At 55.2% G+C, this 24,795-nt stretch overlaps 1 protein-coding gene across 2 annotated transcripts in view; it reads left to right on the top strand.

The window, feature by feature from the left end:
* Nucleotides 1–3,218: 3,218 nt before the first annotated feature.
* OLFML2A (olfactomedin like 2A) overlaps nt 3,219–24,795 on the top strand; it is a 27,581-nt gene continuing 6,004 nt past the window's right edge. The window contains exons 1-6 of one of the 2 annotated variants that reach the window (XM_006768584.2): nt 3,219–3,298; nt 11,476–11,739; nt 16,790–16,897; nt 19,559–19,774; nt 21,642–21,885; nt 23,998–24,228. In XM_006768584.2, coding sequence (XP_006768647.1) covers nt 11,503–11,739; nt 16,790–16,897; nt 19,559–19,774; nt 21,642–21,885; nt 23,998–24,228 — 1,036 coding nt within the window. In that variant the 5' untranslated portion in view covers nt 3,219–3,298; nt 11,476–11,502. Of the gene's footprint in view, nt 3,299–11,050; nt 11,217–11,463; nt 11,740–16,789; nt 16,898–19,558; nt 19,775–21,641; nt 21,886–23,997; nt 24,229–24,795 lie in introns of those variants that run through there. The other variant, XM_015567098.1, reaches the window with a different exon arrangement.

Here is a 24,795-nt window from a genome sequence, read left to right as displayed (position 1 = left end):
GGGTAGCTCAGTTGGTTAGAGCATCATCCCAAAACACCAAGGTTGTGGGTTCAATCCCAGATCAACCAATGAATGCATAAATAAGTGGAGTAACAAATCTCTCTCTCTCAAATAAATAAATAAAAAGAATTAGCGACCACATATTTGAGGAAGGTGAGGGAAACGATGATGCAAACCCTCACTGTTCTGTGAGGTAGGCACCTACCACATGCCCATCTCCTACTAGGGAGCCTTAGCCCGCCTGTGTCCCCCAATAATCCAGAGAAGTCAATACTTTCCCCCAAATTTGCAAAGAGGAAATAGGCTCAGAAAGACATGAAAAATATTCTCACCACCAGCAGGACTCATGACAGAAGAGCTGGAAAGGGAAGTGTCCAAGAATAAGGAGGCATCTGCAAGAGAGTCGTCCTGAGGTTAAAGGTGAACAGACTGCCGAAACCGGTTTGGCTCAGTGGATAGAGCATCAGCCTGCGGACTGAAAGGTCCCAGGTTCGATTCCGGTCAAGGGCATGTACCTGGGTTGCGGGCACATCCCCAGTGGGAGATGTGCAGGAGGCAGCTGATCGATGTATCTCTCTCATCGATGTTTCTAACTCTCTATCTCTCTCCCTTCCTCTCTGTGAAAAATCAATAAAATATATTTTAACAAAAAAATAAAAATAAAAAATAAAGGTGAACAGACTAACAGGATAAGGAGACAGGGATACAGCTAAGAACAAGGCAGGTATGAGCCCCATCATGGGGGCCTTGCCCTGCGGTGGGAGAGACAGACACTAATTAAATCAGATAATCACACAGAGTTCAGCCAACTGCACATATATGCTACAACAGAACACACTTGGAAGTTCCCGGTGCTACGGGAGTGTGTGACGGCTCATTTTGGTCCAGGGGAGGCATTTGGGGATAGGAGCATGGAAATGAGATGGGAAGGATGAGTAAGTGTGGGTCAGGCTAGGTGGAGAGAGTTTCTGGAGGAAGGAACTGTTTGAGCCAAGGTCCTAAGGCCAAGTTGGAACTGAGAGAATCCATTATGACTGGAGCCCACTAAAGGAGAGAAGGGTGGAAAGGAGGAAACCAGAAACGGTGGGGCCATGTGGGAAAACAGCCAGCAGGGGGCAGAGCTCACCGGTGACAGCAGCCTTGCTCTTCCCGGGCTCCTAGCCAGAGAATCCCGCCAGGCTGCAGGGGGAGAAAGGGCTGGGGAAAGGACACCACCGCCAGGGTCTGTTTAAGTACGTTTCGTCTATTATTTGCATAGATAGGCCGCACGGTACAAAATCCCCAGGATGTAAAAAAAAAAAAAAAAGTATTCAGTGAAACGTAAGCCTTTCAAGCCCTGGCTGGGCAGCTCAGTTGGTTAGAGCATCATCCTGATATGCCAAGGTTGCTGGTTTAATCCCAGGTCAGGGTACATGCAAGAATCAACCAACGAATGTCTCTCTCTCTCTCAAATGAATGAATGAATGAATGAATAACAATTTTAAGGTAAACCTTTCTCCTTATTCTGATTCCCCGCAGCTGGCCCCCTCCCCCCACTTAGTGATAACTACCATACCAATTTATTGTGTCCATTCCCAGATAGTCTATGCCAACCTTTTTCATCTCATGGCACACATAAACTAATCACTAAAATTCTGCAGCACACCAAAATATATATATTTTTACCACTCTGACCAAAAAAAAAAAAAAGGTATAATTTTGATTCATTCCTACTGGATGGCTACTATTGTGTTGGCTATTCCTTTTTTAAAAAAAAAATTTGACAATCAAAGGGAAAAGAGGTTAGCGCCCTTGATTAAATAATCAGGTATTGCATGTTTTAAAATCTTGCGGCACGTCAGTTGAAAGCCGGTGGTCTATGCACATAAAAACACACACTATATTTATTTTTTACACTAGCTCTGGTTTTGACGCCTCCCTATGGGACCTCTAGTTGTGAAAGAAGCTAATTTGCACTGAACACCTACTGCACATGATTCTTTTATTCAGCTCAGAGTTATGGAGCATCGGACCACTTGTGCTAAGCTGGTGGGTCTGAGAATGTGCATTCCTAACAGGTTCCCAGGTGAAGGGAACCAGCTTTGAGACCACGGAGCTAGCTGCTCTGGACAAAACATGTGCACTGGTAACTTTATTTCTCTCCCACAAGGGAAGGCACCAGCTACACGAAGAAACACATACCAAGTAGAGAGAGAGTTCCATCGAGTGATAAATTCTCTGAAGAAAATGAAGAGGGGAGGGGTGTGCGTGAAGGGACACGTTTGAGAGTAGGGATGGGGTAGGAGTGGAGGGTAGCAACATTTGTGGCACAAATAAGTGTTCCTTCTTGAGCAGCTGAAGTTTACAAGGCCAGGTAAACAGACACACATGTGTCTTGGGCTCAGGGGAGGGGTTACCTAGAGAGACAGTGTAGAGAGGGAAGAGAAAGGACCCAGCCCCGCCCCCCAACGCGGGGTGCGCAGTGGCAGGACTGGCAAAAGTGACTGCGAAGGGGCCCGGGTGAGATATGAAGGGAAATCCGAAAGAAACCGAGAGGTGTGATCAAGAGTTGTTTATCCTGGGATTGTAGACAGGGTGCCCTCGGGTTCGGTTTCCGGAGGCTCCAGGGACCCCAACAAAACATGTCCTCAGTGAGCCCCAAGACCCCTGGAGAGGGTATAGGCAGGGACCTGAGGGGTGGCGACTAGGGACGGGTCCTTGGGAAAGTTCTGTGCCCAGGAGTCAGCTGAGGCGCTCAGACCTGCGGATGGGGACTGGGAGGGTGTTGAAAGGGTAGAAGCCACTGGGGTTTGCGGGGGGCGGGAGAGACCTTAGAGGAAGGAAGAAATGGAGGGCGCGGGAGAGAGGGGTCTGAGCCATGAGAAGGGTGAGCTGGCGGTGTCGGTGTTTGGAGAGCTCACAGGCCCGCTTGCCCTGGAAACCTCACTCATCTGAGCTTCCCAGCATTCCAAATGGAAAGCACTAGTTCCCCCATTTTACAGACGAGGAAACTGAGACTCAAAACGGTAACGAGGCACTCCCAGGGTGCCACAGAATGTGTGGGAAGCCATGCTCCTCGCTGCCCCGCTGCCCCTGCAGACTCTGAACAAGTCCCTTTTTTGTGTCCGGACAGGGATGCCCTTGGAGATCCGCCTGGAGCTAAGAGGCGAGAGCTGGGCAGGGCGGGGTACCCACCTCCATCCTAGCTCCGCCCCCAGAGGCACGGGATGGGGCGCGGGGCGTGCCTCTGCTCCTGTTGCCGCTGCTGCCGCTGCTGCTGCTGCTGCTGCGCGCCGGCCCGGTGCGCGCCGAGAGTAAGGTACGCGCGGCCCTCCGACCAGGGCGCTGCTCCGTGGGGAACCGGCACGAGGGGGCGCTGTGGCTAGGGGTGCGCGCCAAAGGAGGGGGCGGAAGACCCGAGCGGAGGACCAGGGAGGGAGACCGAACCTCGGGCTCAGCATGGAAGCCGCCGGGACCTGGCTCCCAGGAGAGGAGCGCGTGGGGAAAGAAGCGCTGGCGATGGTAGTGGTGCTTGGGGCCCGGGCTGAGGAAGGGGCGCTGTGACCCAGTCCAGTGCAGGATGGAGGTCAGCACGGAGACCCGGGACGAGGGAGAGGGGGGCATTAGGAGGTTGGAAGAGGCTCAGACAGGAGATGCAGTCCCCAGCCCAGGAAAGGGATTCCTGGAGCGCTGGGCAGGGGCAGTTTGGAGATCTGACTCAAAGTTTCCATGGAAGGCTGACTCACGCGGGCAAACCCTGGGTAACTGCTACCCAGCGACTCCCAGGTTTGTAGCAGCCCCGGGGCCAAGGCTTCCTGGCCATGCTGGGGACCCAGAGTCCCTCCCCAGTGAACCCATCTGGTCTGGCCCCGGCCTGCCAGGGACTTCGTGCACCCTCTAGAGCAGTGGTTCTCAACCTTCCTAATGCCGCGACCCTTTAATACAGTTCCTCATGTTGTGGTGACCCCCAATTTCACTGTTACAAATTGAACATAATTAAAGCATAGTGATTAATCACAAAAACCAGTATGTAATTATATATGTGTTTTCCGATGGTCTTAGGCGACCCCTGTGAAAGGGTCGTTCGACCCCCAAAGGGGTCGCGACCCACAGGTTGAGAACCGCTGCTCTAGAGGCCACGTGTCTCCAGAAGTGGCCTGAGCTGTTTTCCCTGTTAGCTGGAAGGATCGGCCCTGGTGTCCCGCAGACCTCGGTTCAAATCCTAGCTGGGTGCCCTAGGGGCTTCAGCTCTCTGAGCCTCCATTCCCTTGTGCATACGGGGAACTATGACACCTCCCGCACCCTGCATCCGCCCCCATCACCATCTCTAAGTTAGTGCGTTCATGCCTGTAAGATGTTTAGCACCTCACCTGGCACTTAGTAGGTAACCAATACATAACACAGTGATTATGAAATCTCACCACAAGGGCTCTAAAAGGGGGTGAGATCCAGAATGCAGAGAGCGCACCCTAGTGTCAGAGCGGGGCCCCTTGAGACTGTTTTGGAAATGACCCAGCGAGGAGGACAGGACTGGAGTTAGTGAAGGGCAAGAGGGAGGCAGGGCCCTGCTCATGGAGCGTGAGAGAGAAGGAGTGACTTCTCTCCAGCCTCTTTCCTGTGCAGAAGGTGAGGCTGTCCTGTCCACAGGCAGGTAAAGGTCAGAAGCCACTCGCCACCCAGTAAGTATAAGCGCATGGGCATTGGCAGACCCTCACCCGGAAGATTCAGCTCAGGGTATGAAACCAAGTGGGCTGCTGTCCTGACCCTGTGCTCCAAGGACAAGAAGGGAATGAGTATCATTCCCATTTTATAGATGGGCAAACGGGGGTGTGTAGAGAGGCAGCGGCTTGTGAATAAAAAACACCTGGGTTCTGGTTCCTTGTTCTTTGGCTGTGTGACCTTGGGCAAGTCCCTGCCTGTCTCTGGGCTTCAGTTTCCCCATCTGAAAAACTATGTCTCCCCAACTTCCCTTCCATATAGGGCCTTCTAGGATTTTCCCTGACCTGACTCAGATACAGGAACAAGGGAGCAAACCCCCCACCCCGCCCCACCCCCACCCCCAGATAACCCGATCAGGGCTTTGCCCGGTTCCTCTCTCTGGCTGGGAGAAATATTGGGTCTTGGGCATCCTCTGAGCAAGGCAGAGAGACGGCTGTAGAGCTTGTGGGGGAGGGCTCGCATTCAAAACAAAGCAAAGACAAAGAAAACCCAACACCCTGTTTGTGTAGTGAGTCAGCCAAACACTTGCTAGGTTGTGTGTGTGTGTGTGTGTGTGTGTGTGTGTGTGTGTGTGTGTGTTTAGTTGTCCCAGGGCAAGCTGGGGCTGGTGGGGTGCGGAGGCACATTCTAGAGTTTGGAGGACGAAGCAGATGGGGGACTCAGCGCAGCTCTCCCCCAGACACCTCCCACCCCGCGCAGCTTCAGCCAGCTGGGAAAAATAAAAATGGGTGAATTTACTTCACATTCCTCAGCACAGCCGGACTCCCGCTGGCTCTCTGGAGAGAGTTGTTTTCATTATCACCCTCTCCCTCCCACAGAACAATCCTCCTTCCTCTCTGAGCCTGTCCTCTTTTCCCAGGTTGGAGGGAGCCCAGGGGAGGGCTGGCCTGGGGACTGGAAGTCTAAGGGGTGAGCTGGCCCCTCCTCAGGATTCCTGCTCCTAGGAGGTCCGGGCTCCTCTCCTGCCCAATCCTTTCTGGGCTACGGGGGCAGCTTCATCCTCACTCGCCACAGATCTCTGTGGTCTCAGCCAGCTCCCTGCTCAGTGTGTGTTAATTTTGTGTTTATAGCAAGGTCTCTCCTAAAGAGGATTTGCCGTTTCCATGTAAGGAAGTGCTTTGTCCAGCTTGGGAATGGGAGAGGGAGCTCATCGCTTCCCTAGCAGTTCTGAGGGGCTGCCCAGCGTGGAGGTTGGTTGGGATGGACAGAGAGGTAACCACATAAAAACCCAGCCATGCCCCAGAGGCCTCTGGGAACCTGCTTTTTTGCTGTGCGTCCTTGGACTGTGGTGAATTTCCCATTTCTACCTCATTTTCTCCATCTGTGAAAGGGCTGCTGGCGCCTCGCTTCCTCCCTGCACTCAGGTGTGGGGAGGGGGTCTTTGGTCAGCCCCACCACGGACCAAGGTCTGAGCACAGGGGAAGGCCCTGACTGGAGGGAACTGGGCCAGGGGAACAGGAGGGGCTGGAGCAGGCGGCGGTGTCCTGACCAGGCTGGTCCCGGGGGCTTAGGTGTTGCTGTGCCTCCGCTCCAGGAGTTTCCGCCTGTGGGTGTAATTGGAAACAGGTTCCGAGCAGGCCAGGGAGGCAGTGATGGAGACCCGCACACAGAGTGTGGGGCCAGCCCCGCAGGGTCTCTCTGCAGGGAAGACCTCCCCCAACACCCCTGTTGTCTGGGGGGCCCAGGACAAAGCCCCGAGAAACATCCTGTGTGCCCCCCACGCTAGCTAGCACTGACATTCAGGATCTTACACAGCCCTCCTGCCCACACTCTGAGGCGTCAGTGGTCCCTCCCTGTCTGACAGACTCGAACACTGAGGGGCAAAGGAGTCAGGGTGGGGCTGCCCAAATGTCCTGGACAGGGAGTGGGAGGAGTTCAGGGACTCCTGGGGTTCCATGGTTCTTGGCCCTTAGTGGGCATTCAGATGCCTGGGGGGCCCGAGAGTCTGTCAGGGGGTGTGGCATGAGCAACTGCATTCTCCAGGTGGGCCCCGGTGACTCTGAGGCGCATCCCCTGGTTGAGGACTCATGGAGGTGACAGGGAGCCATGGAGGTCTGTGAAGAGAGTGACAGGTCAGCAGAGAGGAGCTCTCGGAAGACGAATCCGGCAGAGAGGAGGCTGCTATGCTGCCAGAGAGCAGTTACTGTGGCCTGAATCAGGCTGTTGCTGTGGAGTGGAGAGCAAGGGAGAGAGATGGGGAACACTTTGGATGAAGAATCAGAAGAACATGGCGGATGGGGTGTCCAGAGTAAGAAGGAGGCTCCGCTCTGGCTGGTTTTACCCTGTGGTTAGAGTTGCCCCGAGGACTGAAGTGTCACGGGTTCAGTTCCCAGTCAAGGGCATACGCCTTGGTTGCAGGTTCGATCCCCGGCCCCAGTTGGGATTCATGCAGGAGGCAACCAATTGATGTGTCTCTCTCACATTGATGTTTCTCTCTCCCCTGTTCTCTAAAGATCAATGCAAAAATATCCTCGGGTAAGGATTAAAAAAAAAAAAAAAAAAGGAGGCTCAGAGATCTGGGTTGGGCAGGAGGGTTAGACTTGGGTCTGGGAGAAGAGGCTGGGTCCAGTTTCGGATGGATGAAGTTAGGGATGCCTGCGGGCATCCGGGGAGAGGTGTCCAGTTGCCAGTGAGCTCTACGGGAGGGAGGGAGGTCTCTGCTGCAGGAGGACATGGAAGCTGGCATGAGAGAAGAGGGAAGACCTCAAGGTGTCACCATTTGAGCCTGTTCCAGTTCTAGAACATTTCACAGCTTGAACCCCCTCTTCCCAATTCCAGTCAGATTTCTCCATCTCTCTTCAGAAAAATCTCAATTACGCCTTCTCGCCATCTCACAGTGGGATTTCCTTGCAAATACCTAGGGACCTTTTTAAACACTGTCCACCCCCACTTCTGGGGGCTTTGGCAGTGTGTGCTGAGCCAGGCTGCAGGGAGAGATGGGGGGCTGAGGCAGGGGTTTCCTGCTTGGCAGCACCTCCTGCCCTCATGCCGAGGGCAGGGTGGGTCAGGCCTGGTGGGAGCCCCAGGTCCTATGCTCCCTTCTGTGTCCCAGGTGCTAGAGAAGCCCTTGCCTGGTGACTCCGGGTGGTCATGGGAGGAACAGCATGTAAAACAGACCTGGGAGTCAGGCTGTGCTGTGTGACCCTTGGCAAGCCCTTAGTCTTCTCTGGTGCTCAGCTCTCTCCTCTCTAAGATGGGGCGTGGTGAGAGCAAGGAGAGGTAGAAAGCGTGAGGGAGGGTTGTTGGCAGCAGCTCTAATAGCAAGTGCCACTAGGGAGCAGTCACCTTGTGCCAGGCTTGGTGCCAGGCACTCCGCACGCATTGACTCATTGCAGCCTCAGGACAAGTTTACGAGGAAAGGCTGTTGCCTCCCCACAGCAGAGGAGAAAGCTGAGTCTCGAGGGTCAAGGCCCTGCAGGGAGGAGATGTGGGGGCTGGGGTTTGAGTCCGGGCTTGGCTCCTCATCATGGAGCTCAGCCTCATCCAAACAAGCATCAAGGACACGGCAGTCCCCAGAGGTCAGGCCCTGCCTGGGCGGCTGAGAGCAGAGGCCCTCTTCCGACTCCTGCAGGGCCCAGGCCTTGGCTGCCCCCATCAGGACATAGCACCTCATCTGCGGAGGGAAGGAATGTTGCAGTCCGATGCGGAGGCTGCTGCTGGGGTGGGTGGGGTGGGCGTTGGGATGATGGCTGGTTCCCAAGGAGGAGGCCTCTCTGGCCTGACCACACAGACCGCACCCACATCCACCCGCCAGGCTCTTAGCTCCACCTGGGGGAGTGGGTGGAAGTGGCGAGCTGGGAAGGGGGCCCCGGAGTCTCCAAGGAGGAGAAGGTGCTAGCGGTGATCTGAGGAATGAATGTTCAGGCCACCAAGCCTGGCTGTTGGTGTCACGGGCAGGGGAGAGTCACCCTGCAGTGCCCACTGTACACTTTGCCTACTGGGGGCCCAGGACAAAGCTTCCACCCACAGCTGCCTCCTTTTCCCACTGTCCACACTTCCCAAAGGCCTGGCAGTCCACCCATTCTGGGTTCTAATCCCCTTGAACAAGTCAGTTGATGGCTCTAGGGCTCAGTTTCCTCCTCTGTAGGACGCTGCTAAGAATATCTACCAGTGCACCCACGTGGAGAAACAGTCGGCCAACCAACCCCCATCCAGGATTCCTCGTGTAATAACAGCTACACTCTCCAGACTACTGTGTGTGCTGGCACTGGACTCAGCATAGTCTGGTGTTCGGTCTCAGTCCACGCAGTCCTGTGTTGGGTTGGCACTCGTAGTGTCCTCATTTTACAGGTGAGGAAACCAAGGCACGGAGCGGATAAGTCATCCACCCAAGAGCACACAGCTATAGGTGGCCCATGGCTGTCTTCCTAACCATTGCCCCACCCTCCCCAGCACGCAGTGTGCTCTCAATAAATGCCTCCTCCGTGGACTCTGCCCCAGGTTTGCTGCCTCCGTCTACCGTCTGTCCACCAAGCAGCTGAGTGAGCTTCCCATGAGGCGGATTTGATCCTGACGCCCCCTGATGAAAACCCTCCCATGATGCTCCCCTGTTCTCAGGAAGAAGCCAAGAGCCTCAGCCCAGTTTCAGGGCCCTCCATGAGCCAGGCTCTGCCACCCCAACCCTTACCTCCTGCCACCCAGGCTCCCTGCAAGTACCAGCCAGGGGGACCCTCCCCCAGACTCCCAAGATGCCAGGCTTGTCTTTACAGATTTGATTTGCTTGGAATGCCTTTCTCCTCCTTAAAGATGCCCCCAAGGGGTACCCTCCTGCGAGCAATGTTCATGGGTATCTTTGTGCTCAGAGCTCACTATGCCAGCTTCGCCCTCCATCTATTTCTTCTGCACCTCCAGCTGTCACCCAGGGCCTGGCAGAGGCCAGGGGCTCAAACAGGTGTCTGAGGGCTCGGAGACACTGCTGGGTGCCGGGCTTGGCAGAGAGCCCAGAATTCAGTTGGGCTCGGTGGCTTCAGTGAGAGCTGAGTAGCCATGAGACTCGGGGTGTTTGTTAACTGAGCCAGGAACAGCTGTGCCCCAGGAGCCCAGAGCTCAGAGTGGACGGGCTGAGGCAGCTAAGGGAGTGGCTGGTTGGGGCTCCCAGTGCCCAGCTGGTGTATCAGGACAAGGTGGGCTGGAGGCGGTGACTGAGCGTGGCACCTGCCACTGAGCTCACTGAGCTGACTCCCACAGCCACGGAGTCCTGCTGGCCCCAGTGACCAGTGACACAGCTAGACTCTTGGGTGTGCAGCATCCCAGGGGGAACTGAGAGAAAAGGGAGGAGGCGAGGGAAACCATGAAATGGAGGTCATGTTATGTCATTTGATCCTCACTCCCAGGAGGCGGGGCGTGGAGCGTCATCCACCCTCCCTCTGAGGGAACGAGGCTCAGAGAGGTTGTGTAACCTGTTTAGGGTCACACAGGGTGCGGGGGAACAGGCCTATAGAAGCAGCAGAGACCAGTGATTTCGATCCGAAGTCAGGTCTGCCGCCAGATCTTTCCAGTCAAAGCGGGGTGACCTTGGACATGTGACTTCACCTCTCCGAACCTCTGTTTCTTTAGCTGTATTAATAAAGACTCACACTTAAGGCGCACTCACTGTGTGCTGGGCTCTGTTCTTGGCCACATTAACTCATTTAATCTTCACAACAGCCCCACGAGGCCGGAGCCCGTTTTACAAATGAGGAAACGGAAAGGCTGAGTTGCCCATAGGCTCACAGTTTCTAACCCAGGCTCCAGACACCAGGCTCTTAGCCCTGTGCTCTCATGTGTCTGAAAAATGCAGGCCTGTTTGTCCAACAGATACTTACAGAGCTCCTACTCCAGGCCAGGCAGGCACCGTTCTGGGGATATACAAGGGAACTAGACACAGTCCCTGCCTCTAATGGTGCCTTCAGCAGAGTAGAGGAGACAAAAAAAAAAAAAGCACACAGATATATTTCAGATGGTAATAGGTGCAATAAGGAAAAAGACACTAGATAAAGGGACAGGGAGTAATGGGAGGTGGGTGGTCAGGGAAGGCTTCTTGGAGGAGCACAGAATTTACCATTTTGACCATTTTAAAGTATACAACTCGGTGGCACTTAGTGCATTCACGATGCTGTGCCACCACCACCACTACTTTGTTCCAGAACATTTTCTCCAGTCTGGAAGGAAACCATGGGCCCTTTAAGCGGTCACTCCCCCTTCCCCTCCCACTAAGTTCTAGCAACCATTACTCTGCGTTCTGCCTCTGGATTTGCCTATTCTGGACATTAATATAAATGGAATCATACAATACGTCGTCTTCTGTGTCTGGCTTCTTTCATTTAGCAAACATGCTTTCGTGTGTATCGCTACTTAATCCTTTTTATGGCTAAATAAGATTCCACTGAATGGATGTACCCCATTTCATTTACCCATCAGCAGTGGGTGGACATTTGCCTTGTCTCCACCTTGTAGCTGTTGTGAATCGTGCTGCTATGAACATGCCTGCGCAAGACTTTGAATACCTGCCTGCAATTCTTCGGGGTATATACCTAGAAGTAGAATTATGGGGTCATATGATAGTTCTGTATTTTACTTATTGAGAAACAGATTGTTTTCCATAGCGGCTGTTAATATTTTAATTAGTATTATTATAACCCTTCTATTTCCTTGTAGTGGATGCTAGCTTCTCAGCCATCTCTAACCGCCTTCACAAAGGTGGGGATGGGGTGGGGGAGCTGGATTCTGCTACCCCTTCCTCTCCTCTTTCCCGCCCCCCAGCACTGGCCTCTGGCTCACCTGAAGCCCCTCTTGCAGGTGTTTGGAGACGTGGACCAGGTGCGGATGACCTCGGAGGGCTCCGACTGCCGCTGCAAGTGCATCATGCGGCCGCTGAGCAAGGACGCGTGCAGCCGGGTGCGCAGCGGGCGGGCGCGAGTGGAGGACTTCTACACCGTGGAGACCGTGAGCTCGGGGTCCGACTGCCGCTGCTCCTGCACCGCGCCGCCCTCCTCGCTCAACCCCTGCGAGAACGAGTGGAAGATGGATAAGCTCAAGAAGCAGGCCCCCGAGCTCCTCAAGGTAGACTTTCTGGGTTGGGAGTGGGGACACCTGGGGGAGCACCAGCATGGGCCGGCGCCAGGCTGGGCTGCCAGTGGAGAGTCCACACGCTCCAAGGCAGGTGCTGCTCTCACCCCATTTCACCGGTGAGGGAACAGAGGCTCCCTGCAGGGCAGCCACTCCTTGCCCAAGACCATGGGGTCCGTAGGTGATGGAGGCAGCATTCTTTGGCTAGTTGCCCTGAATATATAGCCCCCGACCATCTAGTCCAGTGTTCTGTATTTTACCCAAACCAGTTCATCTGTCGGCACCTCTACATGGCATTTTAAATTTCATGACATTTTATTGTTTTAAATTAGTAATAATATTTCCCATATTCAAGTACCACCTGCATGCCAGATGTTGTGCCAAGCTCTCGTTACAGCTTATTCCTCTATATGTTTAAACCGTTCTATGAAATACGGGGTCTTTGTCCTCAAGAAAAGAACACTGAGGTGTGGAGAGGTTAGGTCACTGGCCCACGCCCTCACATCATGGCAGGTAGCCTCAAGGCTGTAGCATCCTTTATGGGAATTTTGTGCTCACACCATCGCCACCCCACGCCATAGGCAGATTAGAAAGAAGCACCAGCTCTCGGGGTCACCGCACAGCCCGTGCCAACAGCAACCACCAGGACCCAGGGCATGGATGGGCATGCGCAGGCGAGATCGGTCCTCCAGCCAGCCAGGCCCCTTTGTGCCATTCCTACCGCTCAGCTCGGTGCTTAGTGGGCTGGGATTGGAACCCAGGCCCCGCTGGGTCCAGAGATGTTCTGAACCACAGCGCTCTCTTGCTTGCCTTTTGGAATGGACCAGATACCCTGGCGCTTTTGAGAGTATCTTTTTATCTTATAATTTCTTCCAAACATGTGGGTGTCACGACTGTGAAGTTGACTGAGCTGTTTGTTACCGTCCTTGTCAGCTAACAAGTTAGCTTGCCATTCTCATGCATGCTGGCAGAAGACACAAGCCTCCTGGGTCAGAAACAAAGGACTTTATTACTCAGAGCTGCCAGAGTTCCTACATGTTCCTGCCCTGGTTCTCCCACTCCAATCCCCGCAGGGTGATAGAGTGAGGGCCAGGTGACACTTGCACAGAGTGGGGTGTTTTTCAAAAGAGGTGTCCCAACTTGGAGAATGCAAATCTTTTATAATGGGCACTGCGCACGCCTTCCCGGCTCCAGAAGGAACACCGTCTCTATGTCCCAAGGCTGTTCACTGTACGACGAGATGGCCTGGAACCAGGACGGCCAGTGCCTCCGTGTGCAACACACGCAGAAAAGCAAGTGACCCACGAAGAATTGTTTCCCGACATTCGACATTCGGCTAAAGATGTTTTCCTTACATTTACCTTTAGTTGTATTATTGTAACAATTCAATGGATACCAAAACTCTCAAAGTGGGGGTGGGGGTGGCGGGTCGTTGACTTTTAAGCTAAGTGGCCTCTGACAACTTGGCGGTCCCTGGACCACACTGCCTCCTGGGGCCTCGCTAGGGCCCTGCAGACCCAGGCACTGAAGCCATAGGCCGGTCTCCAGCTCCAGAAACGCAACTTCTGCTCAAGTCCACTTCTCAATAACTAAACAACTTCTCAAACTACTGGACAGGAGGCTACTCAAAACCTTTCCGTAAAAGCTGGTTAACATTGTCCTTACCACAACCTCTTGGAGAGGGAACTTATGGTCCCAGCTTTACTTGTGGAGGAATCTGAGGCCCAGAGAGAGACTGTGCGCCTACGGTCACACAGCAAGAAATGGCCAGCACTAGGATTTGAGCTCAGGAATTCCCCGCTGTGCCCCCTTGCCCATGGGAGGGGTCCCTGGCACACAGGAGCCCATGGGGGTTTCATTTAGCCTTAAAGGACTGGAGCGCGGTGACAGCAGGTGGGGTTGCAGGAAGAAGAGAGGGTATTCTGCCTCATTGATACCCTAGAAACAGAGGCCCACAGAACCTTAAGAGGAGAAGGGGGCAGGGAAAGTATGACACAGGGCTGAGGCCCCTCCCATGTGGCTTGGCTCTCCCTCCCTCAGCAGAAGGCTCTCTGAGGGCAGCCCCGAGGAGAAGTTAGAGGAAGCCCGTGGGGAGGGTAGAGGGCACCCCTGCCTTATGCCCGCCCCTCATCCCTACCAACCCCTTCTCCTCAAGCTAAGAAATTCAGCTCTGATTTGGCCTTAGTTACTTGATTCTGAGCAGGAGTAAGGGGATTCCAGGTCCTCTTTCTTGGGGAGGTTGGCTGCAGGGCATACCTCTCACCTCTTCACTCTCCCTTGAACACAAAGCAGATGTAGCCCCACCCTTGAGGAATCCCCAGTCTTATGAGGACATAGCTCCTGACCCCAATAATGGCAGCATGATTGGTGCTGGGTTAGAAGACGTCCCAAGGACCGTGGGAACCAAGAGGAGGAGGTAGCATTGGAACTGGGCTTTGAGGGATGTGTAGGAGTCTCTCAGGCAGAGCAGAAATTCGGGCGTTCTGGGTGAGAGCAAGCGGAGCGTGGCACGGGATGCTTCCCTGCCCTCTCTCTGCTTCAGCCCCACAAGCCGCCTGTTGGTGTCTCTAACACAGCGCTCCTCGAGCTATCTATGGTGAAAGACCAGTTGTTAAAAAAAACCTGTCAAGAACCAATACTTCTGTAAAATACTCTTAAAATAATTCTTAGAAAAACAAAACAAAAATACGCAGGCACAATACAAGTCCAGTGTTTGATTATTGAGAGTCAACATATGAAATTGCTCTGCCAAATGCTGCAAAAGTGTATAAACGCCTCTCTCGCTGTTTAGAAGCATTGTATCACAGAGGAGTAAGGAGCACGTTGGCCCGGCGCTGGTCCGCAGACCACACTTGGAATAGCCCGGCTCGAACACACCATGTTTCCTCCCACCGCCAGCTCTTTGCACAAGCTGTTCCCTTCGCCTAGAATGCCTTTCTCCTGCCATCTTTGCTTTCTCAGTGCTCAGCTCAATCAAAACTTCTTCCCTGGCAGACTTGACTAATTCATACCGGCTCCCAGACAAGGTCACGCCTCACCATGAATGCTCTGGGCACCTGTGTGTTACCGCCTGCGTTCCCAGAACCGGCACCTCTCGGTTACTCTCTGCATTCCTTGCCGGCCTGTGAAGGACCATGAAGCCTTGTCTTGCTCATCACTGTCCTTAGTGCCTGGCCCAGCATAAACATTTGCTGAGGCTGAAGAGGGTAGCAGGGGCAGACCAAGGAGGGTGCAGATGCCAGGCTCAGGAGATGACAAGTCACAGGTGGGCAGTGGGGAGCCACCGGAAGAGTTATCCACAGGGGAGAGCCTCATGGTCATAGTTGAGCTTTAGGAAGCCAGTTTTTAAATATATATATATATATAATTGATTTCAGAGAGGAAGGGAGAGAGATAGAAACATCCATGATGAGAGAGAATCATTGATTGGCTGCCTCCTGCAAGCCTCCTACTTGCCTTTGGCTGGAATCAAACCAGGGACCCTTCAGTCTGCAGGCCGACGCTCTACCCACTGAGCCAAACCGGCCAGGGCTAGGAAGCCAGTTTCGGTGTCAGCAGAGTGAAGCTGGAAGGTTCCCATTTAGCCCTCTGGCCAGTAGTCGTTATTGCCGATATCCATGAGGCCCTTGCTGTGTGCTCACTCTGTGCTGAGCCCTGTCCAGTTTACTGCTCCTCACAATCCTATTGCCCCATTTCACAGAGAAGGAAGCTGAGGCACAGAAGGATCTATGTGCATGGTTCTCATGCACTTAGGATCTATGCTCCACCAAGCGCTCCGGGTACCAGGCAACCTCATGGCCTAAGCAAGGTTGTCGGGGAGCAGGAAGGACTCAAAGCCCTACCCCTGCTCCCATCAGAGCCCCCACCCCCTTTTTCTGTTTTAGAGAGCCACATCTACTCAGAGAAAAGCTCTCTGCTTAAAACAGCTTGAATACCCCTGGGAGGATGGGAATAAACTGTTTAGGAAGCAGTGGCCCGGGGCCAGCCGGGAGCCCTGGCCTGCTCGGGCCCTGAGAAATGCTGCAGGACTGGGAGTGGGCCGTGCTGGAGGACGGCTGGAGGAGCTGCCCTGCCCAGGAGCCAGGGAAGCTGATTTCCCAGCCAGCCCCTTGTCCCTGACACTTGCTGTCATCCTAGCCATCTGGAGGGAAATGACATATCCTGATGAGGTGTGAGAGCGAGGGGTAGGGGAGGGGCCGCTATAGTGAAGAGCCCTGGTCTGGAGACCCAGCATCGTCCATTGACCTGCTGTGCAGGCCCCACCCTCTTCTTTCTTTTCCTCAGTTTCCCCATCTGAACACAAAACAGGAGCAGTAAAGCGTGATAGGCCCCAGCATAGAGCACCTGGGTGGCCTTGGGCAGTCACTTCCCCTCTCTAAGGTGCAGCTTCCCAATTTATACGATGAAGACAAAAGGTGTCCAAACCCTGTCTTTGGTTGTGTCCCTAGAGCAGACCCTGAGGCGAGTGATCTGTGTGCGGGAGAAGCTCGTACCAAAGTGGGAGACGTGGGGGCAGGAAGGGAAGGCAGCCCAGCAGGGCTGTGGCCACAGGCCAAGTGCCGGCCTCAGCCCCAGGGGACGCTGGAGTATCAATGATGGCCCTTAGATGCCCACACCAGTCAGACATTGCCAGGAGGACATATGCTCCCAGCCACTCTGGAGGCAGAGTGGCTCTTTGAAGAGAGTCACGGATGCAGGCCGGTCCAGAGAGGCCCCTGGAAGCCGGGCATGGGCACAAGAAACAGTAGGGGGGGTCCCCAGGGAGTTATGGTTAGAGCTGCCTCTAGTACCTCTGTGGGTGTTGTGAGGATTATGTGAAATAGCCCATTAAAGCCCCTAGCACCGTGCCTGCCATGTGGTAAGCACTCAAAAGATGGGATCTGCTGCTTTTCTCGTGATTATTAGCAGGCGAGGTCTAGTGGGTGCCGAGGGCCCACGCAGGCCATTCTGAGCCCCTGGAGTTCTGCGCCGAGGTGGGACTCCTTGCACCCTTCATGCGGGTCCTGCGCTCTGCCCTCCCCCTGACTTGCCCTTCCCCGGGCAGCTGCAGTCCATGGTGGATCTCCTGGAGGGCGCCCTGTACAGCATGGACCTGATGAGAGTGCACGCCTACGTCCACAAGGTGGCCTCCCAGATGGACACGCTGGAAGAGGTAAGAGTGGGGCTCGAGCCAGAGGCCAGGCTGGCACCGTGCTGGGGGCTGGGCAGGGTCTATCTTGACCCCGGTGGCCGCTGAAAGCTGGACTCCAGCAGAGCTGGGAGGGGGAGACAGTGGGGAAGAGGTCTGACGGGCTCCAGGGCCTGCGGGAAACTGGAAGGCTGGGTGGAGAAACTGAGGCACCCGCTGCTTGTATGAAAGGGGTGGGGAGGGGGCTGGAACCTGCACTTGCCCTCAGTTCACCAAGACCAGGACCCACACATTGCAAACTTCAGGGCCACCCTGCTCATAAATGCCTCGTGAGTGGTGCCCCCCCTGAGATGGTGCATCATGGTGATGCCCCGTGACTGGCTGAACCCACGGGGGCCAGGCTCAAGGCACCTACCACGGAGACAGTGTCTTCTCCTGGTAAGGGCCACTGGGCTGGAGGACGGGCAGGCGGCTAGGACTGCCCCCCGAGGACAGGGACAGAGTTGGGCGAGCAGAGGTTCCAGGCTGCAGGTTCGAGGTTTGCATCTCTGCTGGCACGGCCTGGCCTCCGCCTGTTTCCTGCATCCGGCCTCTGCTGGGAGCCTGGGACATGCAGCTGCCAGGAGCGGGCGTGGGGGCTTCCTTTCCCAGCTTCCTTTCCAGAGGGAGGGGGCACCTGGGCATCCTGTGCCCAGGGTGGGAGGTTAACCCCTTACTAACCCTAAAGTTGGGGTCACAGTGGCTTTAATTACTCAACAAGTGTTTGGCGAGTATCTACTATGTGCCAGGCCTATGCCAACATGGGAGAAAGGCAATACCGACTGTATTTCTACTGGCACCAGTGTTTCCTGTGCACCTAGTGCATGCCAGGCTCTCCTCTTGCTGACTCAACAGTTACCCTTTGAGTTTTCCGCTTGTAATCGAAGGAAATGTTAACGCACTTCACACAACTGGGAGCCAGACAATCTGGAGGGGATGTCTGCTGGGCCTGGGACAAATCAGAAATGATTTCCACAGCCGCAAGGAAATGATTTTTAATTCTCTCCTGTTTTGCATTATCTGTGCTTTGCTTCTGTTCACTAAGTGATACGACAAAGCTTGTTGCCAGCCTGGGAGGACTGGGGAGCACAGCCTCGCTCGGAGGAGCTGGGCGCCTCTCCCTCTTCCCTTGCAACAGAAGTTCTCAACCAGGGCCCTCTGCTCCCCAGGGGACAGGTGGCAGTATCTGGAGACATTTTTGGTTGTTACCGTTTGGGGGAGTGGGTGGTGGATGCTATTTATTGGCTTCTAGTTGGGTAGGTGCCAGGGATGCTGGTAAGCATCCTGTAATGCACAGTAATGCTTAGGACACCCCCCCACCGCCCCCCCCCCAAATCACAGCTGCCTGACCAGTGTCAGCAGTGCTGAGGCTGAGAAACTCGCCTTGTCCAGGTGACTTCTGTCTTCCGGGCGATCTAGTTTAGAACTCACTTTCTTGTTCTTAGCATCTCTGCGCGTCACCCTGATATTTAGTTGTTGTGGTAAAGATCCTCATTTAACAGGCAAGGACACCCAGGCTCAGAGAGGTCAAGTCACCAGCTCAGGGCTACTCAGCCAGGAAGGGGAGAGCAAGGATTTGAACCCAGCTCTGTCCGACTCCTGCCTGCGGCCTCTTGGTCCCTGAACCTGCCCACACCCAGGTTATCTTCTCCTCCGTAAACATTTCGCCCAGTGAGAGTCGGACGCTCCAGGGCTGCACAGCAAAGAGGCGCTTCCTGCATCCGACTCTCATTTCTCCTGCTTCAGCTGAGAAGTAGACTTGACACAGGAATTCCATACAGACCCAGGCCCGCTGGGGCTTTAGGGACCTGGGGCTGAGACAGGGCCACCCAGCTTCCCTGAGTCCTGCCCAACGGACAAGGTCAGCCTGGGCAACAGCCTGGCGATGGGGACCCCTGGGTTGGGGGATCACAGAGAGAACGCGGAGATTCTGAGCAGTCCTGTTTCCAGACGGATTCAGAACCAAGGACCATGAGGGGGTGGATGGGGGCTGCTAAAACCAGGGGGGGTCCCCAGCAAGTGGGGGAGAGGTGGGCAGGAGCAGAAACCTGGGAGGAAAAGCGGTGCTCAATGCAGTGGGAGGAGACTGGGGACCAGGAGGGATCAGCGTCTCACCCATCGCAAAACCCCAGAGTTTCATTATTTGAGCATGTTATTAAAAGAAGGTATTTATGTATCTCTTGTGAAATTAAGAGGTGATTTTAAAGTAGCAACTTAAATGACGAATTCATACGGTGGCAGACTGTGCGTCCAGAAAAGGAATGGCCAGCACTATATACACAGACGTGGGAGAGTTCTCAAGATCGGCTCAAGTGAAAAAGCAAAGTGTTAGGGAAGAAAAAAGGAAAATCCATAATAATTGGCTGAGAGACAAAAGTGGGAGGAGGACGTAGTTTATACCCGTTTGTATCTTTTCAATGTAGCACTGTGAACATATTTCATCTAATTTTTCATTCATTCGCTTTTAAAATAAAGAATAACGACAGGGCCTTTTAGCGGCTTTACTCCAGCCCTGCTCGCTGGTGCTGCCCCTGCCCGTGAGAATGGGCAGCAAAGCCCCATGGCAGGAGCCGGGGTGTCCCCCCAGGAGGCGGGGTGGGGCGGCCAGCAGAGGAGGCTGGACAGACCTCGGGTCCGCCCCCACAGAGCATCAAGGCCAACCTGAGCCGCGAGAACGAGGTGATGAGGGAGAGCATGCGCCACTTCAGCGAGCAGCTGAAGCACTACGAGAACCAGTCGGCCATCATGCTGAGCATCAAGAAGGAGCTCTCCAGCCTGGGCCTCCAGCTGCTGCAGAAGGACTCGGCCACAGCCCCTGCCGCCGCCCCCGCCCCTGCCCCCGGCCCTGGTAGCAAGGCTCAGGTGAGACCATGGCTCTGATTGTGGCTGGACTTGGGAGCATAGTGTGCCAGGGCCTCAGCCCTGAGGGCAGCTGGGTGGGTCTGGGGTTGCAGGACAGGGCTGAGGGCTGGAGCGTCCATGGCAGGGCGGGTGCAGAGGGTGCCTGCTATTCAGTGAGCACCATCGGCCAGGTGAGCTGGGTGGGAGCAGACGCGGGGATCTAGCCGAGGAGTCCGCTCCCTGAGCCAAGCACTTGGCAGAATTCTCATTCCCATTTCCAAACTCGTGGGGACAGGGTCATCGGGATGACCCTGCCTGCCTGGCCCTGGGAGACCAGGTCTGTTGCAGCCAACCACTTCTAGCCGCCCCTGCTGTGGCTGGGCCGCTGTCTGGGTCAAGTTTGCTCAGTGGTAGATGGGCAATGCCTCACGGATCCCTGCACAGTAATGCCACATCCTCCAACCCAACCTGGGGTTAAGGACTCCTGCAGCAAACTCCCAGACATTCCGTGCTCAAGCTCGGAGCACAAAGTGAGCAGAGGTTTGTCACAGGCACAGCCGCCCTTCACATAAAACACACCGTTGTGCAAATTTGACAAAGGCCCTCCTGCAGGCAAACACACTGAGGAAAAGGGCGTCCCTCTGGGCAGATAAATTAGAAAGAGTAGCCCCCTTGAGTGGACAGATCGTACAAAGGCTCCTTCCATTGAGGACACACCAGGGCGTGAGGCTTGGCTAATGGAGTAAGACCGGATGTCAGCCCCATTCGTGCCCTTTCGCCAGTCACCTGTGTGCAGGACACACCCCGCACCACTCACGGCGGGCGGCCTTGTTTTTGGTGAGTGGGGGATGGAGGGAGCTGCTGTTGTAGATTCCTGCATTGAACCCGACTCCCTCACAGACATCATCTTAGTTCACCCCATAGCCACCTGCCAGGAGGGATGCTCATCGCCCATTTTGCCGATGAGGAAACGTGGACCGTGGGGAGAGGGTGTCTGCACTGGGACCAGAATGGGCTGTGTGCCTGCTGAGCCCATGCCCTCCATTGCCACCCTCGGCCTCCTGCGCTGACATTGTGATGTTGGGACCATTGGCATCTGAACCGGAACCACCCAGGGCTGGAGCCTTGGCCCAGAGCTGGCTTTCTGCTTGTTCTCCTGCCAGTTCCACAGGCGTGAATGAACCACGCAGAGTCCAGATTCTGTCCTTGCTCTGCCTAACGGAGGTTGACGTCACAGGCCCTGTGTTCTTGTGCCAAGCCAGCACCAAGGGCATTTAAAAGGGAAGGAAAAGAACAAAATTTACGAAATGTTAGGAACTGCATGCCCTAAGGGCAATGCCTGGGAGACCAACCGTCCCAGGTGTGCCCGTCTGCCCAGGGCTGAAGGGTTCCCAGGATGCGGACTTTCAGTGCTGAGACGGGAAAGTTCCAGGCACACTGGGAGGAGTTGGTCACCTTGCCGTGGGCCTGAGAACCCCTCCTCTGCCCATCAAAGACCAGTGAGTGAGAGAGACAGAGATGAGAAGCTGACCTGGTGGTCGCTACCTCCCCATGGAGCTGACTATTGCAGTCAACCCCTTTGGGCAGTGGATAGGAGTTAGGAAATGGGACAGGAATCTAACCCACCAGGCTGGCCGTCAAGCCTGCAGGGGAGCTAGAGAGCCGAGTGGGGAAACAGGTACACCCCGGTCATGGATGTAGCCACTATGGGAGGAAAGCTGTGGCTATGAGCACCTGGGATGCATGGGGTACACTGAGCACCAAATCCATGACCAAGCAGCTGCCACAGGTGGGTTGAGTCCTTCCAGCCCTCACATGCTGAGCCTCCATGACACCCCCAAATATCCCTTCTACCAGCCCCAAGTCTGAGATTTCCCTTCTCTCCTAGGACACAGCTGGAGGGAAAGGCAAAGACAGCAACAAATACGGCAGCACGCAGAAGAGCTTCGCAGACAGGGGCCTCCCAAAACCTCCTAAGGAGAAGCTGCTGAAGGTGGAGAAGCTGAGAAAGGACGGTGGCCAGGGCCGATTCCCTCAGCCCACAGTCAGGCCCCGGGCCCTGGCCCAGCAGCAGGCGGTGATCCGAGGCATCACCTACTACAAGGCGGGCAGCAGGGAGGTGACCGAGGCTGGTGAGTTAGAGAGGGGTTGAAACCTTGGGGAGGGGGGCTTACTGATGGCTGGCCACAGCCCAAGGAGGTCCCACAGGGACCAGGGTCTCCTCTACAGCCCCAGAGTTCAACTCCGCTGGTTGCCTGTTGGTGCCCTTCGCTCATGCACACGGTGGGATAATATCTCCTCATGGGGTTGTGCGGATGGAATGATAGAATCAACACCATGGGCCACTCAGTTCCTTTCCAGATTCACAGCATCTCCACCCTCACTGGACTTCTCCTTTATCCAAAGATTTGCTGCAGGTCCACTGTGTACTTGCTGCATTGTCCAGAGATTCTGCCTAATATGGAGTCTAGTGGGAAAAGCCGAATCCATGGCCAGGCAGCTGCCACAGGTGGGGTGAGAACGCAGGGGCTGCAGCCAGGCCCGGGTTCCCAAACGTGACGTGGGCCCTTTGGGACACTTCATGTTTCCAGACTGGCCTTGGGATGGATGGCCTCTCCGGCACCTCCCACTTCTCACTCCCCAAAGAAGAGCCCACAGACACCTGTATTCTCCCTGCAGCCCTTGGTGGATCAGAGTGAAGGACAACAAAGTAATTAACTAGAGACAAAATTCCAAGAGTAGCCAAATTTCTGGGCCACCACCACCAGTGTGGCTCCTGGCTCTTCCTCCCAGACCCTCTGCAGACGCCTGCTCTTCTCTGATGTCCCTGAGAATGTCCCGAGCCTGCTCCCCTCTCCTGGGTCCTGCTGACCACCTTCCCATAAGGCCCTCTGCCCAGCCCATGTCCAAGGGAGCTGCGAGGGGGGACTGTGAGGAGCCTGTCTCCTTCAAGAGCCCCCTCAATTCTTGGTTTCTCAGGGCTCAGGGGAGACCCCCTCAGCCCCCGGTGCCAGCTGCTGGCCCTGAGTCCTGCCAGCTCAGCCTGGGCGGCACGGAGCCTCTGACCCCTGGCTGGGACACTGCCCAAGAACAGCTGCAGGCATCTGACTCTGCCAGCGAGGCCCGTGGGAACAGCCCCTGCCCTGGCAGGCTGCCCAAGCCAGGCCCCAGGAGGCCCCCCGACCAGAGGGTGTGCCCCTTTCCTGAGAGACCCCAGGGGCTGCCCTGCAGTGAGTCGTGGCTACATCTCTGTGCAGAGAGGAAGCCCAGGCCAGGAAGAAATCAGGGCCTGGTCCTGGAGTCCAGGCCCTCAGTGCACCCCACTCCGTCACAGCAACACCATTCCTTTGTCCCCGGCATCACAGTTGTCTTACTTTCACTCGGTATCATCCTTGACCCAGCTCAGAGAGGCGAAGTGACTGGCTCCACGTCTCACAGCGAGTTGTTGGGACTGGAACCCAGGTCAGCAGACTGCAGAGCTTGCCTTGGACCCTTTCACAGCTCTGTCCCCAGCGCTGAGGGGTCTTTGTCCCTTTCTGTGTGTCATTGAGTCTGCTTTCCAGACCTGACCCAACCCAGCCTGGAGAAGTGTATGTGGGTCAGGGATGACCCAGGTGGCTCCAAACCAGGTCCCACGCGTGCTGAAAAAGGCCTCCTGTGAGCAAAACCCGTGCCCATAGGGGTGGGGAAGAGGGGAAGGGGTTGCCAAGAAAGCTGAGAGATGGGAGATGGGAAATGAGGGGACAGAGAAAGACAGGGGCTGGGGTCTGGAAGGTGGCGGGAAGCTGGCTGCACCCGCCCCTCTGGCTAGAAGTGTCATATACTAGGTAAGAGAAACCTGAGGGTGGGTTCCAGGGGACAGGACTGGGAGAATGTCCGGAGATGGCTTTCTGCCTCCTGGAACTGAATCTAGGAAATGAAATAACTGGCACAATGTGTCTGACACTTGGGAGGAAAGAGGTCTTGTATTTGGCAGAATCTGTGCAAATGCACACATTTTCCTATAATGAGCACCACAGCCTAACACGGTGGGCCTTTCACTTCACAGAAGGGGAAGCTGAGGCCACTCAGCTGGGGGGCTCCGAGCTGGTCTGCTGCCCACGAAGCCCACCTTTCGAGGCCTTTCGCTCCCCAGGCCTCCCCTGTCCTCCGCATGGCCCCAGAGCTGGGCGCCTGCCGGCCTGGGGAGGAGCCGGGAGCAGCAGGTGCTGCTAGGAGGTGAGCGCAGGGTCTTCTCTCCACAGACAACGCCCTCAGGGGCACTTCCTGGCTGGAACAGCTGTCGCCCAGGGAGGAGGGCAGGCCGCCCGAGCCCAACTCCGCGGAACATGAGGAGGCTGGGCCCAGGGCCTCTGAGGGAGCAGACGTGGGCCCTGGCACCCCCTCCTCAAGGCCAGCCACCACCCCAACCCCCAGTGCCACCACCAGTCCCCTGCCCACCGAGCCACCTTCACACCCAGAAGTCCCCAGGCAAGGTGAGTAAGACTCCCGGGGTCAGCAACCTACGCGCATGGGCCTGATCCAGCCTGCAGCCTGTGTTTCTCCAGCCTCCAGCTGTTTCTTCATAGTAAGGGGTTGTTTGGAAAAGGAGAAGATGGGGCTAAAGTATGTGGTCTGGCAAACTTAAAATGTTTACCATCTGATCCTTTACAGAAAGAGCTTAACAACATTTACAACGAAACAGTATTTTCAACAAGTTCTTTTTTTAAATATATTTTTATGGATTTCAGAGAGGAAGGGAGAGAAAGATAGAAACATCAATGGTGAGAGAGAATCATTGATCAGCTGCCTCGTGCATGCCCCCCACTGGGGATCGAGCCCGCAACCCGGGCATGTGCCCTTGACTGGAATCGAACCTGGGACCCTTTAGTCCGCAGGCTGATGCTCTCTCTATCCGAGCCAAACTGTTAGGGCCAAAAAAAATGTTTTAAAACTGCAAGTGTCCAGGTCCCAACCTTGGACCAGTTAAATAGGATCGTCTGGGGAAGAAGTTCTAAAGCCTAATATCTTCTTAAATGATTTTAATGTGCACCAACCAGTTC

Source organism: Myotis davidii, unplaced genomic scaffold, assembly GCF_000327345.1.
Source record: "Myotis davidii unplaced genomic scaffold, ASM32734v1 scaffold142, whole genome shotgun sequence".
Classification (NCBI taxonomy): domain Eukaryota; kingdom Metazoa; phylum Chordata; class Mammalia; order Chiroptera; family Vespertilionidae; genus Myotis; species Myotis davidii.
Note: the sequence above shows the minus strand (reverse complement) of the source record. Positions and strands in the feature narration are given on the sequence as shown.